Source organism: Petaurus breviceps, unplaced genomic scaffold, assembly GCF_028583685.1.
Source record: "Petaurus breviceps papuanus isolate PSGF00001 unplaced genomic scaffold, PetGlider_PUasm1.0 188, whole genome shotgun sequence".
Taxonomy (NCBI): domain Eukaryota; kingdom Metazoa; phylum Chordata; class Mammalia; order Diprotodontia; family Petauridae; genus Petaurus; species Petaurus breviceps.
This window is the reverse complement of record NW_027185804.1, coordinates 34,559,473-34,574,746: the sequence shown is the minus strand read 5'-3', so window position 1 is coordinate 34,574,746 and position 15,274 is coordinate 34,559,473. Positions and strand designations below refer to the sequence as shown.

At 46.9% G+C, this 15,274-nt stretch overlaps 1 protein-coding gene across 3 annotated transcripts in view; it reads right to left on the bottom strand.

Moving 5' to 3' along the window:
- The window catches only part of CD82 (CD82 molecule), a 73,192-nt gene that overhangs the window by 4,044 nt on the left and 53,874 nt on the right, over positions 1-15,274 (bottom strand). For all 3 annotated transcript variants that reach the window (XM_069091468.1, XM_069091470.1, XM_069091469.1), the window contains exons 4-6: positions 12,858-12,979; positions 12,347-12,421; positions 3,406-3,513 (exon numbers count right to left, since the gene is read on the bottom strand). In XM_069091468.1, the coding sequence (XP_068947569.1) occupies positions 3,406-3,513; positions 12,347-12,421; positions 12,858-12,979 (305 nt within the window). The remainder of the gene's footprint in view (positions 1-3,405; positions 3,514-12,346; positions 12,422-12,857; positions 12,980-15,274) is intronic.

Here is a 15,274-nt window from a genome sequence, read left to right as displayed (position 1 = left end):
CTCCCAGCTCGGACATTCCCTGTCCTAAGGCTCCTTCCAGCTCAGACCTTCTCCCTCTGAAGGCCCTTCCTTCCAGTTCCACCATTCTGTTTCTGTGAGTTTGATATCAAACATCAAAGTCAGAGTCAGGACCACGTCAGCTGCCTCCTGGGGGGTTCCTCTCCATGGAAAAGGAGTTCCCTACCTGGCCTAGGAGAAACAACCCTGCCCACTTCCGTGAGGAGCTATGGACATCTCCCTGGCTAGAGGGAAACACAGTCCCCAGAGACCGATGCCTGCTGGCTCATTTCATTTTGGAGGTTGGCTCCATAACCACTAAGAGCTGGGGGCAGGAGGAGCCTCAGCACCGCGGCCAACCTGAGGACCCCATGGGGACGCTCAGGAGGGACGAATGAATCATATGAATGATGAATTAGATGAATCATAAAATCCAGAGTGGGAAGGGAGCCTAGACATGATCCAGTCCAACCTTTCCATTTTACAGGTAAGGAAACGGAGGCTCAGGAAAGAGAAGTAGTAACAGAGCCAGCCCAGTGTCCTGACCCTAATTCCAGTTCTCTTTCTACTATAACACTGTCTCACTAGATGACCCCCTACGGCTCTAACCCCGAGACTCTGCAGTTTGTCTCAGATCAAAAAGCAAGACACTCAGCTCCCCTTACTCTGTCTCCCTTCTTTCCCCAGGCTAAGAACTACAGCCAGTTTCCCTGGGAGGGAGGATCTTCCCACACTGGAAAGAACCCCTGGTGACGGAGATGGCATGATAAACAAGTAGCTAAGCCAAGAGACCTTTGCCTAAACTCTGACTTTAGAGAGGTCAGCAGGGCTGGCATAGCTAGCTGCCTCAACTGCCCATATGTGAAATGGGCATGATACCCACCCTACAGCAAGCACTTAGTGCTTTCTCACTCATTTATCATAATATTCTGGATATTTTATATTTGCCATATACAACAGTTGGGAAAAAGTTGTTTAAAGCACTAAAGAATAATAAGTTATTATTGCTTCTTTGTCCTCAACTTTTCTTTTTAAGGAATTTTATATAATTGGCATACCTAGATTTAAAGCAAACCTGATATCTGAACAACCAAGTTGATTCTTCAAAATATAAATGAAGTTGTGATTATTGTTTTGACAGGATTTTACTATAAATTCCCTTATACATCAAGGTCCTCTAATACCTTTGAACGAATGAAGTGAAGGAATGAATGAATTAAATGAGGGAATGGATGGACGGATGGATGAATGAAAAATCATTTGTTAAGCACAAGTACTGAGGGTATGGAGACCTTGCTCTCACTGAGCTTATGTTTTTATATGGGAAGAAAATGCATTGGGAGAATGATGACCAGGGAAGAAGGCTCTGGAGTAGGAAATCAAAGAGCGTGCTGAAAGGGCAATTAGTGAAGATGCCCGTGTCAGCGATGATAGCGTTGATTTATTCTATTTACGCACAGCTTTTTGGGAAGCCAAGGGTAGGCTGGACTTGAAGTCTTATTAACACGAACAAGGCAATGAATTTCTCTGAGCTCAGTTTCCTCATCTCTAAAATGGGAATAATGAGCCCTGTAGTACTGACCTCACACACAAGGGTCACTGTGAGGATCTAATGAGGACTTTGCAGGTACAAACTCTACAATTCTCAAGCCCTATGCTGCTCCCTAAATGTCTGCTTCAGGCGGCGGTGGGGTCCTCATCACCTGAAGCCTCAGGCGAAAGCTGGCAGGGGGGATTTGTGCTTCCTGTGAGGGACGGATTCCCTGGCCCCTTACTGATCTGGGTTTCCAAGTCAGGTTTAAGTGACAAATAGTCCCTGTGAACTGGTCTGCTGCTAAGTCATTGCGTGACCTTGGACATTTCTTCTCTGGGCAGCAGTTTCGTAATCTACAAAATAAGGGAACTGAATGAACTACAAGATCCCTGAGATCAGTCAGCTACGGAATTCTCTGATGCAGGCATTCCAATGCCCATCTGAGGTGCCTGCATCAACTCCTGGAGCCAGCAGGGGGTGCCCCAAGGCTGTTAAATGTGGTCCAGGCTCCCCCAAAGCCATGGAAGGAATCCACAGCTGCCTCCCTCTAGATTTAGAGCTGGGAGGAAACTGAGAGATCGTTTAACCCAAACTTCTCATTTTAGATAAGAAAACCCAGACCCAGAGTGATGAACTGTGGCTCAATGGAAAAAGTCATTGACTGGAGTCAAAAGAAGGGGGTCAATGCCTGCCTCCGACATTCACTGCCTGTGTAGCCTTGGACAAATTGCTAAATTTCCTGCCCTTAGGGTTCCTCATCTGTAAAATGAGGGGGTCTTAGTGTCCTCATCTATAAGATAACGGGGTCTTAGTGTCTTCATCTGTAAGATGAGGGGAACCTCAGTTTCTTCATCTGTAAGATTGAAGGGAGGCCCCAGTTTCCTTATCTGTAAGATGAGGGGGACCTCAGTTTCCTCATCTGTAAGATGGAAGGGAGGCCCCAGTTTCCTTATCTGTAGGATGAGGGGGACCTCAGTTTCCTCATCTGTAAAGTGAGGGGGCTGAATCAGATAACCTCTGAAGTCCCTTCCAGATTTAGCTCTATGACCAAGATCACACAGAAAAGAGAGCCAGAGTTCAGATCCAGATCATTTGACTCCAATATTCTCTGCAGCATCAAACTCTAATCTGAGAGTTTTCCCTGTGAATCTGAGGTAATTTTACAATTTAAAGCTCAACCTCAGAGTTCCTGCAGCCTAGTGCCATTATTTTAATAGAGAGAGGAAGTGACCATGCAGATAATAATCAGTGGCAGGACCAAGAGTTTGCATCTCTAGAAAATCACAAGTTTTGCAAAGTACTTTACAAATATAATTTCAGTTGATTCTCACAGCAACCCTATGAGGTAGCTGCTATTCTTATTCCCAGCTGAGGAAACTGAAGCAGACAAGTTAAGTGACTTGCCCAGGGTCACACAGTGTCTGCATTAATTTTCACCACCCAACTTCTACTCTAGGAAGCCTCTTATTATGCCAACTGCAGTTGAACCTGACCTCTCGTCTCACCCTCACATCTCTCTTCTATCCAGCCTCTGCCTCTTTTTGAGGAGAGATGGACATGTGTCTTTATATTTCCATGTTAGCACACAGACTCACCCTTAGACTACTGTGATGTAAAGGGAAGCACATAGGGTCCCAACAGTGCCCACCAAGACCCAAGAAGGCATTTCATGCATTTCCATAAGATTTGTCCTGTCATTCACTATTCCTCAGCCCAGGCTGACTGAAGATGAGGGAAAGGATTCTCCTGCCATCTCCCTGTTCCCCCAGGCTCCAAGCAGCAGTCATCCATGCCCCAGGTCCCCATATAAAACAGGCCTGGACGGTATATGTCCAGGCGCCCCAGTCCTGTTTCCCTCTCCCCTGACACTGTACCTGTGTTTGGACGTAATCCCAGGCATCTTGAATAGCTTTCTGTGTGTCATTGTCAGAGTTGTAGCTCGAGATCAGCTGGACCACAATGGTGCCCATCTCCTCCTTCACCTGGAGACAGATGGGATAAGGGAATATGAGAGTCAGATCAGCTGAAATCCAGGCCTTGCTCCCAAAGTCTCCTCCTCCCTAAATGGGAGGCGGTGGGCACTAGAGCAGACAGCACAGGAGAATTCAGATGCAGAGGAAAGAGGTGTGAGTGTTGCCGAGAGGTGGCCCCTTCCTTTCCAAAGGGATACTGATAAACCATCGCCAGGTCAGATGAGGCATCCCTTCCCTTAAAGCCATGAATTCCCTCCTCTCCCAGGAAATCTGCCCTCTTGGCATCATATGGCACTGCCCAGAGCTCTCAAATCTACATGAAAGGACCAGCTATAGCATTGACCTGAGTCCTTCCTTCAGTTGGGACAAGTCACCCAAATGGAACTTTAGAGTCATAGAATTAGGGTTAGGGGTCCCCTCTGTGCCCACTCCCCCAATATAAATAGGGAAGCCGATCTAGAACATCAGAGTGAAAGGTCTGAAGGGACTAAAGAAGTCTGACCCATAGACATCCCAGAGCTCTTCCCCTAATGTACCTTGAGAGGTCATCCGGCCTCTCCTTGAAGAGTTCTAGGAAAGGAAAAGCTGCCACCTCCCGGGGCAGCCATTTCTTCTCTAAGTGTTAGCAAGTGTTTCCTGCCTCCCTCTACCTGCCCCCCACTGCCCCCGGTTCTGCCCTCAGGGGCCAAGCAGAACAGAGCTAAGCCCTCTTTCACTCGATAGAACTTTTAAAACACAGCGATCATTTCCTTTCCACATTTTCTCTTCCTCAAGCTTAACATTTCCAGTGCCTTTAACTCATCTTCATTCAGGAATTGGGGCTGTAATGCCTCCTCATCCCCATCCTGCCAGCTACTGTCGTATGATGCTCTAGGGGTTGGGTCATCATGGGCAATTCATTTAACTTCTCAATGTTCTACAAAACTTTGAGAGACATTCGATGAGTTTCCAATTAGATGCCATGGAGGGAGTTTCCACACTAGGAGCTCCCCATGTCAAGGAAATCACAGGCTTGATGAAAAACAGTAAGCTATGCATAGATGACATGACTGATTTCCTCAGCACTATCCCAGCAACTTTTTTTTTAAAAGCAAATCTGACTAATGAAAATACTAGGTTCTTTTTTTAATGATAAATCAGAGGGTGAATATTTCCCTTACAAAAGAATCCAACTCAGGAGGCTCCCCGAGCACATTTAAAGTAGGACCTGACTCATACACAGCTTTTCAGGAACATAGCCATGCAAAGGGCAATGGACCTGTATGCAAATGAGCGTCATTGTGAAGCAAGGTGCAGGAAGGGAGGCCAGCATCTCCAGAACCACAGCTTTGTAAGAAAGCAGGGGCCCCAGGTGTTTTGGGTGCCCCTACTATCTGAGGCCTCCTCCCAGTATCTGGCCTGGTCTCCTTGTTTGTAGTGGAAACTGGACCCCTGGGCATGCTGCAGAATCTGCCTGGCCCAAGACTCTGGGGCCTGGGGGTGCCCCTCATGGGTCCCTTTCCTTCTTGAGAAGCACAAGGGGGGCCAGAGGAGAAGTTGAGCCTCCTGGCTGGGGGATTTCAGGGCCCTGCACAGAGAAAGTATCTCCACTTTCTGTTTCTGGGGCCAGGGTGCTGAAATGAAGATTTCTGCTTTTCTTTCTTATGGCCATAGTAAATATTAATAAAGTGGAGCCCAATGGACCCGGGGCCCCAAACCAGGCTCAGTCCACTCCCACTTGATCAAATCCAAGAGGAAGCAGCCACACAGAGAGTGGATCAGTTCAAGTCAGTCTCTCATTCCTGGGCCCTCCACAAGGGTGGACAGCTCCCCCGCCTTCCCCTGCCTCCCCACTCCTTCAAGGTCCAGTTCCCCCATTAAAGGGTTCCTCCCACTTCCCCCAGTTATTAATACCCTGTTGTACTGAAATTAATCTGTATTTCCTTATCTCTGTTTCAGCTCTTCATCCCTGTAATATGTAAGCCCCTTGAGGACAAGGTCATTTCATTTTGTCTTCCTGTCCCTGGCGTTTAGCACAGTACCTTACTCACTGACGTTAGGATCTCCTCCAAATGGGGAAACTCCCCTGCCAGTGGGAATCAGCACCTGCTCTCCACTCCAGTTTTAGAGAGAATGCATGACCTGCCCAAGTTGTCCGAGGCAGGCCTGGAACCAGGTCCTCCTGATTCTGGCCTGCTTTTTATCCATCTGCCTGTCACATAGTAGGGTGCCTCTCCCCAGTAATGAGCATGGGGGTCTTTTCAGGACCTTCCTGCTTTTTCCATCTGATATACCTGGCTCACCCTTCCCCATTCCCTCCCATGGTCTCAATACCCTTCAGGCCTTTAACTCTGATGTTCTAGATTAAATTTTCTATTTATACCCCACATGTGGGCACAGGGTGAGCCTCAGCTTCCTCATTTCACGTCCCCAGGGACCCTGAAACAACACAGGATGCTGTAGTGGAGCGGCCTTGGGCTACAGGAGGGAAGGTGTCAAGCCGCTCTGCTGCCACCGCTGGCTACTTTGGGCCTCTTGGGCCCCAGGAACCCAGGCATTAAGGAACAAGGGGACCATATATAGCTGGGAATACTGCAAAAGGAAGGGGCTGAGAAGGCACATAAACCCACTAAAGGGAGCCCTGGCTCTGTCTGGGAGGTGAGAGGAGATGGTCTCACCTCCACCTTGCTGTGGCCATCCCTGACTCCCAGCCTCCTCTGCACTCTCAGAGCACTTAGCAGCTGGAATAATAACAGACTCACATTTCTATGGTGCTGTAAGGGTTGCAAAGCACTTGGCAAATGTTATTTCATTTGTCCATTGGTGAGAGATGTTATTTATCTTCATTTTATAGATGAGGAACCTGGGGCCTGCAGGAGTCATGTGCCTTCTCAGGGTCACACGGCAGTGTCTGAGCCTGGATTGGAGCTACGTCTTCCACACTGCACGGCCCTTCTGTCACCTAGCTGGCTCTAAAGAAGAAAAACTCTTCTCTTTTCTGTCCCTCCCTCCTTCTCCTGCTTTTCCTCTTCTACATTCCTATAGTGACTTGAGATCGAACAACCCTGTGAAGGAGTTAGTGTAAATGTGGTTATTTCTATTTTACAGATAAGGAAAACCAAAGCTCAGGAGTTGCATATGGTTAAATAGCTTTTGAGTAGCAAAGCCAGGATTTGAACCCAGGTCTCCCTGACTCCTGAGCTAGGGCTTGTTCCAGTATACCATTCACCTATCACCTGCTACTACAGCATTGGTCTATTTAGGGACAGATCTTAGCTCACAAATAAGACTGTAACCTTCTTTTCCCCTCCCTGTGCTCTACCATCCAGCCCCAAGACACTCAGTCTGCCATCTTTGTGTGCCCATTGGCCATCCCCGTGTCTGTCCCCCATCTCTGCCTCTCAGAATCCCTGGTGTCCTTCACTGCTCACTCTCTGGAGGAGGCATTGCCTGATCTCCCCAGACTCTGGTGCCCTCCCCGCCCCCTAAGCTTGGCAGGCTTCCTTCAAGAGTGTCCCCAAATCTTTGGGAAAAAGCCCTCCCCAGGCCCTCCCCATTGCGAATGGCTTTGGTCTGGGATCACCTTCCATGGGTACAGTTATGTGTCTACCATGTGAGTCGTCATCCATGCTTGGTCTTCCTTCCTACCCCACCCCACCTGATAGACTGTGAGCTCCTTGAAGGCAAGAACCAGGTTTTCTCCTTTCTTTGTAGCTGCAGCATTTGGCACAGTGCCTCGAACACAGTAAGTGCTTAATAAATGCTTGCTGTTGACTGACTATACATTCTGTTCATATAGGTATCTGTATGTGTGTGTATATTCACATATTTGTTTGTTTGCTTATTTATTTCCCTGAACTCAAGCATTTACATTTCTTATAGGGGAGATGCTGCTTCCCCAAAAGAAATCCTTGGGCTCTCTTCTGTCTTTGTATTCCCATTACCTAGTGCCTGGCATACAGTAGGTGTCTACTATGTGCTTGAGTGATTGAGGGCAAAGACTCTGTCCTATTCAAAGCATTAAGAACAGGACTCTTCTTGGCCTGCTGACACCTGCCCCTACACACACACACTCACACACACACATACTCACACACATACACAAACACTCTCACACACTCACACACACACAGTCACAACAAAGACACACACTCACTCACACACAAAGTCACACAGACACACACACACTTGATCAGCTCTATCCCAGCTGTCAAAGCCATACTGGTAGGATAGAGGAAAGTGCTTTGGGTTTGGATCAAGGGATCCAAGTTCAAATCTTGCCCACGATACCTACTAATTCTGGACAATGGGAAACGGAACAGTTTCTCTGAGACTCGGTTTCCCTAGCTGTAAAAGAGATGAGGAAGACCCTGCAAGCAGCCTCCCAGACCTGCTACCGAATGGGAGCTATTACTGTTCTCTGGTCTCGGCCCGCAGTTTCCTTCTCTCGCCCCAAAGGGGAACAGAAAAGACCCTGCTTCTTCCTTTTGCTCACTCTCACTGTTGCCCTCCCCCCCTCAGAAACCTGAGCTGGGGGTGGGGGCAGAGGCGACAGACTTTCCACGAAGACTCCCATTGGGTGGAAAAGGCTTCTCACAGAGAAAACCCGTTTCACCACCTGTGGTATTATTACGAGGGGTGTGTGTGTGTGTGTGCGCGCGTGCGCGCGCATGTCTGTGTGTGTGTGTGTGGGGGTGCGCGAGCGCGTGCTTTACTGGGGAGGGATGAGAGAGTGAATTACAGGGTGCCACTCGCATTGAGCACGCGCCTGGTTCTCTTTGATGCAGGGAAGTCCAGAGAAATTCCAGCAGCTAGAGTAAGGTCTTGGGCTCATGGGTTTAGAGCTGGAAAAGGTCTGAGAGGCCATCTGGAGACCAATTCCTGTGATTTGCAGATGGCGGAAATGACATGATGCTCTGTGTCGCACAGGTAGTAAATCCAAACCCCTCATTTTACACATGGAGAAACCAAGGCCCAAAGAGATTAAACTGACTTTTCCAGGGTCGTAAGATTATAGAATCAGAGCAGGAAGGGACCTCAGAGGCCAACTAATCCAATTTACCCACTCAGTTTACAGATGAAGAAACTGAGGGCCAAGGAGGTGGCCAAGGACAGATTCAGGCCTAGGCCCCCTGACTTGAAGCCCAGAGTTTTGTGGGGGGGTTTTGTTTTCGTTTTTGTTTTTCTTTTCCTGCTGGAAAGTCAGAAAAAATAGCTCCCACTAGAGAGAGTAGAATTATGGAAAGAAGGCCCACCATTTCTCCCTCTACCTACTCAGTCACTCTTCTAGCTCTGGGGCTTTCTCTACCCTCTGGCAGCCAGGCATGGGCCTGAGCCCTGGCAAAGGCCAGCAGAGGCCAGACCGAGAGCATCTCCCCTACCCTTTTCTTTACCGGGCTTTGCTTCAACTCAGATTCTTTCCGACCACCAAATTTCCTGACCCCATTCTCAGAGACTCCTCCTATTTTCCACTGCATGGAGGAAAAGAGACGGATGTATGAAAGAGGAATGGAAAGAGTCTTTAGGGGATTTAGAGGCTGGACCAGAGCCCAGTCTAAGCTGGAGCCTGGGTGACCTGCAGTCAGCCAGGACGCCATGTACCCTCCCCTCCTGGAAGGGACACTTCCCATGCTTGGCCCTCTTCCTAGGGTAACTGGACCGCTCCAACAAAGACAACTGCGAACAGCTGGGGAAGCAAGACACAGACGAGCTTCTCTCCCCTTCTATCCCAATCTGTTCCAAAGGGTAGCCTGGGAACTGGCAGGCAGGGACTCGTTCCCAAAAAGCATCAATCAGTCATTGTGCCAAGTACTAAGGATACAAAAAATCCCCCAAACCAGCCCCTGCCTTCAAGGAGCTCACACTGTAATGGGAAACACCAGCAACGACAACACACATATAAGATATTCAGGACAAATGGGAGGCAATCTGAGGGAAGGACTAGCATTAAGGGGGTCAGGAAGGGCTTCTTGTAGAAGGTGGGGGGATTTGAGCTGAGCTGAAGGGAGCCAGTGGAGCTAAGAGCTGAGGATGAGGAGGGACAGATTTCCAGTTATGAGGGACAGCCAGGGAAAATGCAATGCATGGAGTCTGGAGGTGAAGCATTATGTGGGAGGAGGCTGTTGTCACTGGTCACAGAGTATGCAGGGGGTAGTAAGGGGCAAGTAGCCTGGAAACCAAGAAAGGAAGAGGTAAGGTTTATGAAGGGATTATTAAATTATATTATATTAAAAGAGGATTTTATATTTTATCCTAGAGGGAATAGGGAGCCACTGAAGCTGACTGAATGAGGGAGGGCTGACATGGTCAGACCTGAGTTTTAGGAAGATCACTTGGACAGTTGAGTAGAAAGTAGATTGGGGTAGACAGAGACCAACCTGAAGGCTACTGAAACTGTCCAGGACAGAGGTGATAAAAGTCTGGACTGGGGGTGTGGCTGTAGGAGCAGAGAAAAGTCAGTGTACACGAGATATGTTGTGAATGTGGAAACCACAAGATGAGGCCAACAGATTATGACACATGGGATGAAGGACAGAACATGAGAAGGAATGGATGCCACCAAGGTGGTTGTCCTGGATCAAAGGCAGGGGAGGAGCAGGAAGGAGGGAAGGGGCAAGAAAACAGCTCCTTTGTCTTTCTTTCAGAAAGCCTTAAGCAGTCTTGAATTTGTCCTAACTCTTAAATCAAGCTGACCTTTGGGACAAAGAGAGCGACAGATGTGTTTGTTCTCCCATGGGGAAATTAAGATGGGTTGGAGGCAAAAGGAAAATTAAATTGTTTCTTGTCAGATGAAGCAACATCACCAGAAACCCATGACATCAATAGCAAGGGAAGGAGGGGGAATCTTGTTTTCTTTCTGTCTTCTAAGAGGCAAAGAAGTGAAAACCTAACCACTGAATGAAAAGCTGACCAGGGCAAGAAGAGCATCACACCTTGTGGGCACTTCTGGGCCCACATACTTCAGGAAGGACATGGATAAGTTGGCATGTGGCTGGGATGATGAATGACTCCAAGATCGTGCCACGTGAGGAGAGGCTGGGGAGAGTGAGAGTGAGGTGAGAAGTCTTGGGGGGAGGATTGGTGCCTCAATCTTCTCTTCTTCATAGAGAAGTCTATGAAAGGTGTCTTCAAATACCTGAAGGAAGAATTCACCTAGTATGGTTGGCTCAGAGGGCAGAGCTAGTGGCACAGAGTGGCACACATAGACTTGATGTCAATACAAACTTCATAACTAGTCCTGTAACCCTTAGTGAATCAGGCTATCTTGGTACCAAGGGCATCTTCCTCACTGGGCATCTTCAATCAAAAGGTGGATGGTCCTTTTTGAGCTAAGTTGGAGAGAAGACTCTTCTTCAGGTGGGTTGGGGGTCCCTTCCAGCTCCAAAATTCTAGGATGCTGTGAAGTGGGATGGCCTAAATGAGGCAGCTCAGGCTAGCGGAAGCCATGCTGACTCATGAGTCTAGGGACTTAGGCTCTAGGTCACCTACTACCCCCATTTACATTGGGGTAACTGACAGACTCGTAAAATATGAGAGATGGAAGGGAATTTGGAACACAGAATGATCATAATGAAAGGGCCCTTACAAGACACAATGTCAGAGCAGGAAGGGATCTTAAGACATAGAATGTCAGAACTGGAAGCCAGAGCTGGAAGTAATCTTAGAACACAGAATCTGGAATGTTAGAATTGGAAGGAATTTTGGAACATAGAATGTCAAAATTGGGAAGATGCTTGAAACATTGAATGTCAAAGCCTGGAGGAACCTTAAAACCTTAACAAACGTTAATGTTGGAAGGGACTTTGGAACATAGTATATCAGAGCTAGAAGAGGCTTTAGAACATAGAATGTCAGAGTGGGACGAGGTCTGAAAATTCAATGTCGGAATGGGAAGGGACTTCAGCACCTCGATCAGAGAATTCCAGGGATGGGAGAAACCTTGGAACACGCAGTGTCAGAGTTGGGAGAGACCTTAGAGTTCGTTTACTCCAATGCCTTCATTTTATAGCTCAGCTGAGGAACTGAAGCCCAGAGAGGTTGTAACTTGTCCAGAAGCGCACAGCTAGTTGGCAGCTGAGCTTGTGGGTGAATTCAGGTCTCCTAACACCCAATCCCATGCTCTTTCTTTACATTCGCAGTGCCAGGGTCCTCTAGCCACCTGATATTCCCGCTTGAATACATGCTTCCATCACCCTGGTAGGAAGCTGGTGGTGGAACTACCACTCTGACTACAGGAGCACAGATAAAGAGCAGCGATAGTTTCCAGGAAGCAGAGTTAAACCTAGGACCAAACAGCAGCCTACAATAGTGTAGTTAAAGAAGATATCTTGGGCTGGAAGGAACTTCAGTTACATCTAATCCAGCTGTCTCATTTTTTAAAAGGGAAACTGAGGTCCATTGCCCAAGGTGATAGCGAGTTTCAAATCCAGGTGTTCTAATTCAAAATATACTGTACTTTCTGCTATTCCAACATTCTATGACTCTGTAATTTGGTTGAGGGTAGAGTCTTTAGACCAGCAGCTCTCCAAGAGTTCCAAGGAGTCACAGATGAGTCTCCAAGACTCTTTTAAGGGGTCCATGAAGTCAAAACAATTTTTATAACACTAAGACATATTAATTTCTAATATGGTAACTATTGTTAGATATAACCCATATAAACAAAAGATCTTGGGGGGGCAGGTTTCTCAATAATTTAAAAAGCTGAAAGGGATCCTGAGATTAAAAAGTTTGTCTAAATTGGCATAGACAACTCGAGATCCTTCCCCTGGAATGGAAAAAAAGAAGCCAATGGTAGCTTGGTCACAGGCTGTACCTGTTCACCCTCAGGATGGTCTATCATTCTAATCAGCAGAATAGCACTTACCTCATCTGAGTGGACGTAGACAAGGACTCCAGCTGCCACCTGGGCCACAAGGATCAGAAGGAGGGCAGAAAAGTACTGAAAAGGTAAAAGCAATGAATGTAAGGTGTGGGAGATCAACAAAGGACGTCCCCATTAATGTGTCAAAGTCATAGGATATAGCATCTATGAAGACCTAGGGCTAGAAGGAACCTGAAAGCCCACCTAATTGGTCTTTCTCACTTTACAGGTGAGGAAACTGAGGCCAAGGGAAGTTAGGTTCACAATGATAAGGTTGACCTAGCCATGCCATTGATATGACCACTGTGTGGTCTCATAAGACAAGTCAACCTAAATTCACAAGGGATCTCTCTCATAGGGGTGAGTGCTGAGCACAAGACAATGGACAAGGGCTAGTCCTGTTAATATCAGCATCCAGGCCCTCCATATTGGGATGTGGTATAAGACGATGGAGGAAGACAAGATCAGTGTCTTGGCTTATAGGGCAAAGGTCCCCATCAGGGTTATCACTCACCAGCCCCAAGAGGCATCGAATCTCATTGACTGCACCAATACAACCCAGGAAGCCCATGATCATGGTCACGGCCCCAACACCGATGAAGACATATGCCCCAATCTTCAGGTTGCTTGAGGTCTCTGGGAAAAGAAGAAGAGGGTATGATCATTCCTTCCCCAGTTTCCCCCTAAACCCAAGTCACTCTGGAATCAAGAAATGGGGACTAGAGGAGAGACCCATATGAAAAATCACATGCTTTCACTTGCAAAGTGGGTACTCTTCATGGCCAACATGGCCCCTATATGAATATGATCGTGTTTGGTCTTTACAACCCTTTGGGTAGCAAGGCAAGGAATTTTATCCCCAGTTCACAGGAGATGAAATTGAGACTTGGATGACATATCTGGAACATAGTAAATACTTAATAGATGATTGTAGAATGAATGAATCCATTAATCAAAGCGATTCATCCAAGAGTACAATAACAAAGATGGTAGTTGAATCTAGGTCTCCCAAATTCATCAGGAGGTCAGAACCCATCAAATTCTGAGACTCCATGGTCCTATGGAGACAATGAAAGGCAAACTGGCCTGTGGACAAAGAGCTGGTCTCAAAGTCAGGAAGATCGGGTTCTAGTCTCACCTCTGATCCATCCTGACTGTATGACACCAGTCAAATTCTCTTACTTTTAGTGCCTAGGCAACTAAGACACTGAGTTACAATACAGTTGCCTGTCTGAGTGGATGGGGGCAGTTTCTTCACTGGGGAATTTCCTACCCCAATGAAGTCACAGGTTAAATAATTTAAATGGACAGCTCTATAATGGAAAGGACACTGGGTTGGGGAGTCAGGAATACAGAACCTGAGAGTTAGACAGGACCTCCTTTAGCATCTAGGCCACCTCATTCATGACCAAGGATTTCATCCACAGCATTCCAAATAAGTGACGAGTCAGGCTCTGATTGAAGACTTCCAGAGAAGGGAAACCCACCATTTTGGGAGGCAGCCCATTCCACTATTGGACAGTGTTTAGGCTTCATTTATTTCTTAAAAAGATGGCTCTGAAGCTTTTCTTGCCACAGTCAGTTACTTTGATTAATTATCTGGGGAAGCAGCATTCTCTGGCTACTCTGTGGGTTTTACACTTAGGAACTTGTATCTCTTGCCCATCCAACATCAATGACTGTCCTGTATGTCTAGAATACTCTCTCTCTCCTCCACTTCCACCTCTCAAGTTTTCCTGGCATCCTTGAAGACTCAGTTCAAATTCTATCTTCTTCAACAGGCTTTCCCCCATGCCCCTCACACCTCCCCAGATGCGGATGCCTTCCCTTCTAAAGGGAACTTCCATCTACTCTAGCTTATATGCATTGATTTATTTACATGCTGTTTCTCCCATTAGACTTTAAGTTCCTTGAGGACAGGGATTGGTTTTTACCTTCTTAACCTCCAGGTTTCTCCATAACTTCCAGGTCCTCAAACACAGTAAGCACATAATAAGTGCTTGATGATTGATTTCTTGATGGAACAACAATAAAGTATTTTAAAGTATATTAAGCACCTATTGTGCTGGGCATTAGAGAAGTCCTGGTCACTGCCCTCATAGGACCAAAGGATCACAGATTTACAACTGGAAGGGACCCAAGAGGTCACCAAGACATCAAGGATGGAGAAGGAGGCATATGCTCCACAGGCAGAGAGTTGACCAATTTATCCAGACCAGAGAGGAGAATGATATGAGTTATGACTGGAAAGAAAGCGAGACAGCTAGGTGGTACAGTGAATAGAGCACTGTCCCTGTAGTCAGGAGGAACTGAGTTCAAATCTGGTCTCAAACACTTAACACAAAAACTAGCAGTGTGACCTTGGGCAAGTCACTTAACACCAATTGTCCTACCTTCAACCCTCCAAAAAAGAAAAAAAAGACTGGAAAGAAAGGGTGGCCCATCAGGTTACTGTGGGTTTTGAAATCAGGTAAAGAAGTCTGAACTTTATTCTGAAGGCAGTAGGGAACCACTGAGGACTTTGAGTATTAAATCTGTATGTAATGGTCATAATAATTGCTAGTATCTATGTAGTGCTTTAAAGTTCACAAAATGCTTTACAAATGTTACCCATTTGATGCTCACAACAATTCTGGGAGGTAGGTGCTATATTATAATCCCCATTTTACAGATGAGGAAACTGAAGAAGACCAGGGTGGAGTGACTTGTCCAGAGCCACATAGCTAGTAAATGTCTGAACTCAGATTTTCCAGGTTCCAGGTCCAGTGCTCTATCTACTGTGAAACCCAATTGCTTCTAAGAAAGCGGGGGAGGAGAGTGGAAGAATGCATTTGTAATTGGTCATGGGCTTGTGCTTGGATGGGTCCAGTTGGAATGGAGAGGAGGGGATGAGTCTGAGATCTGGTTTAGAGATAGAATCAGCCGGACTTG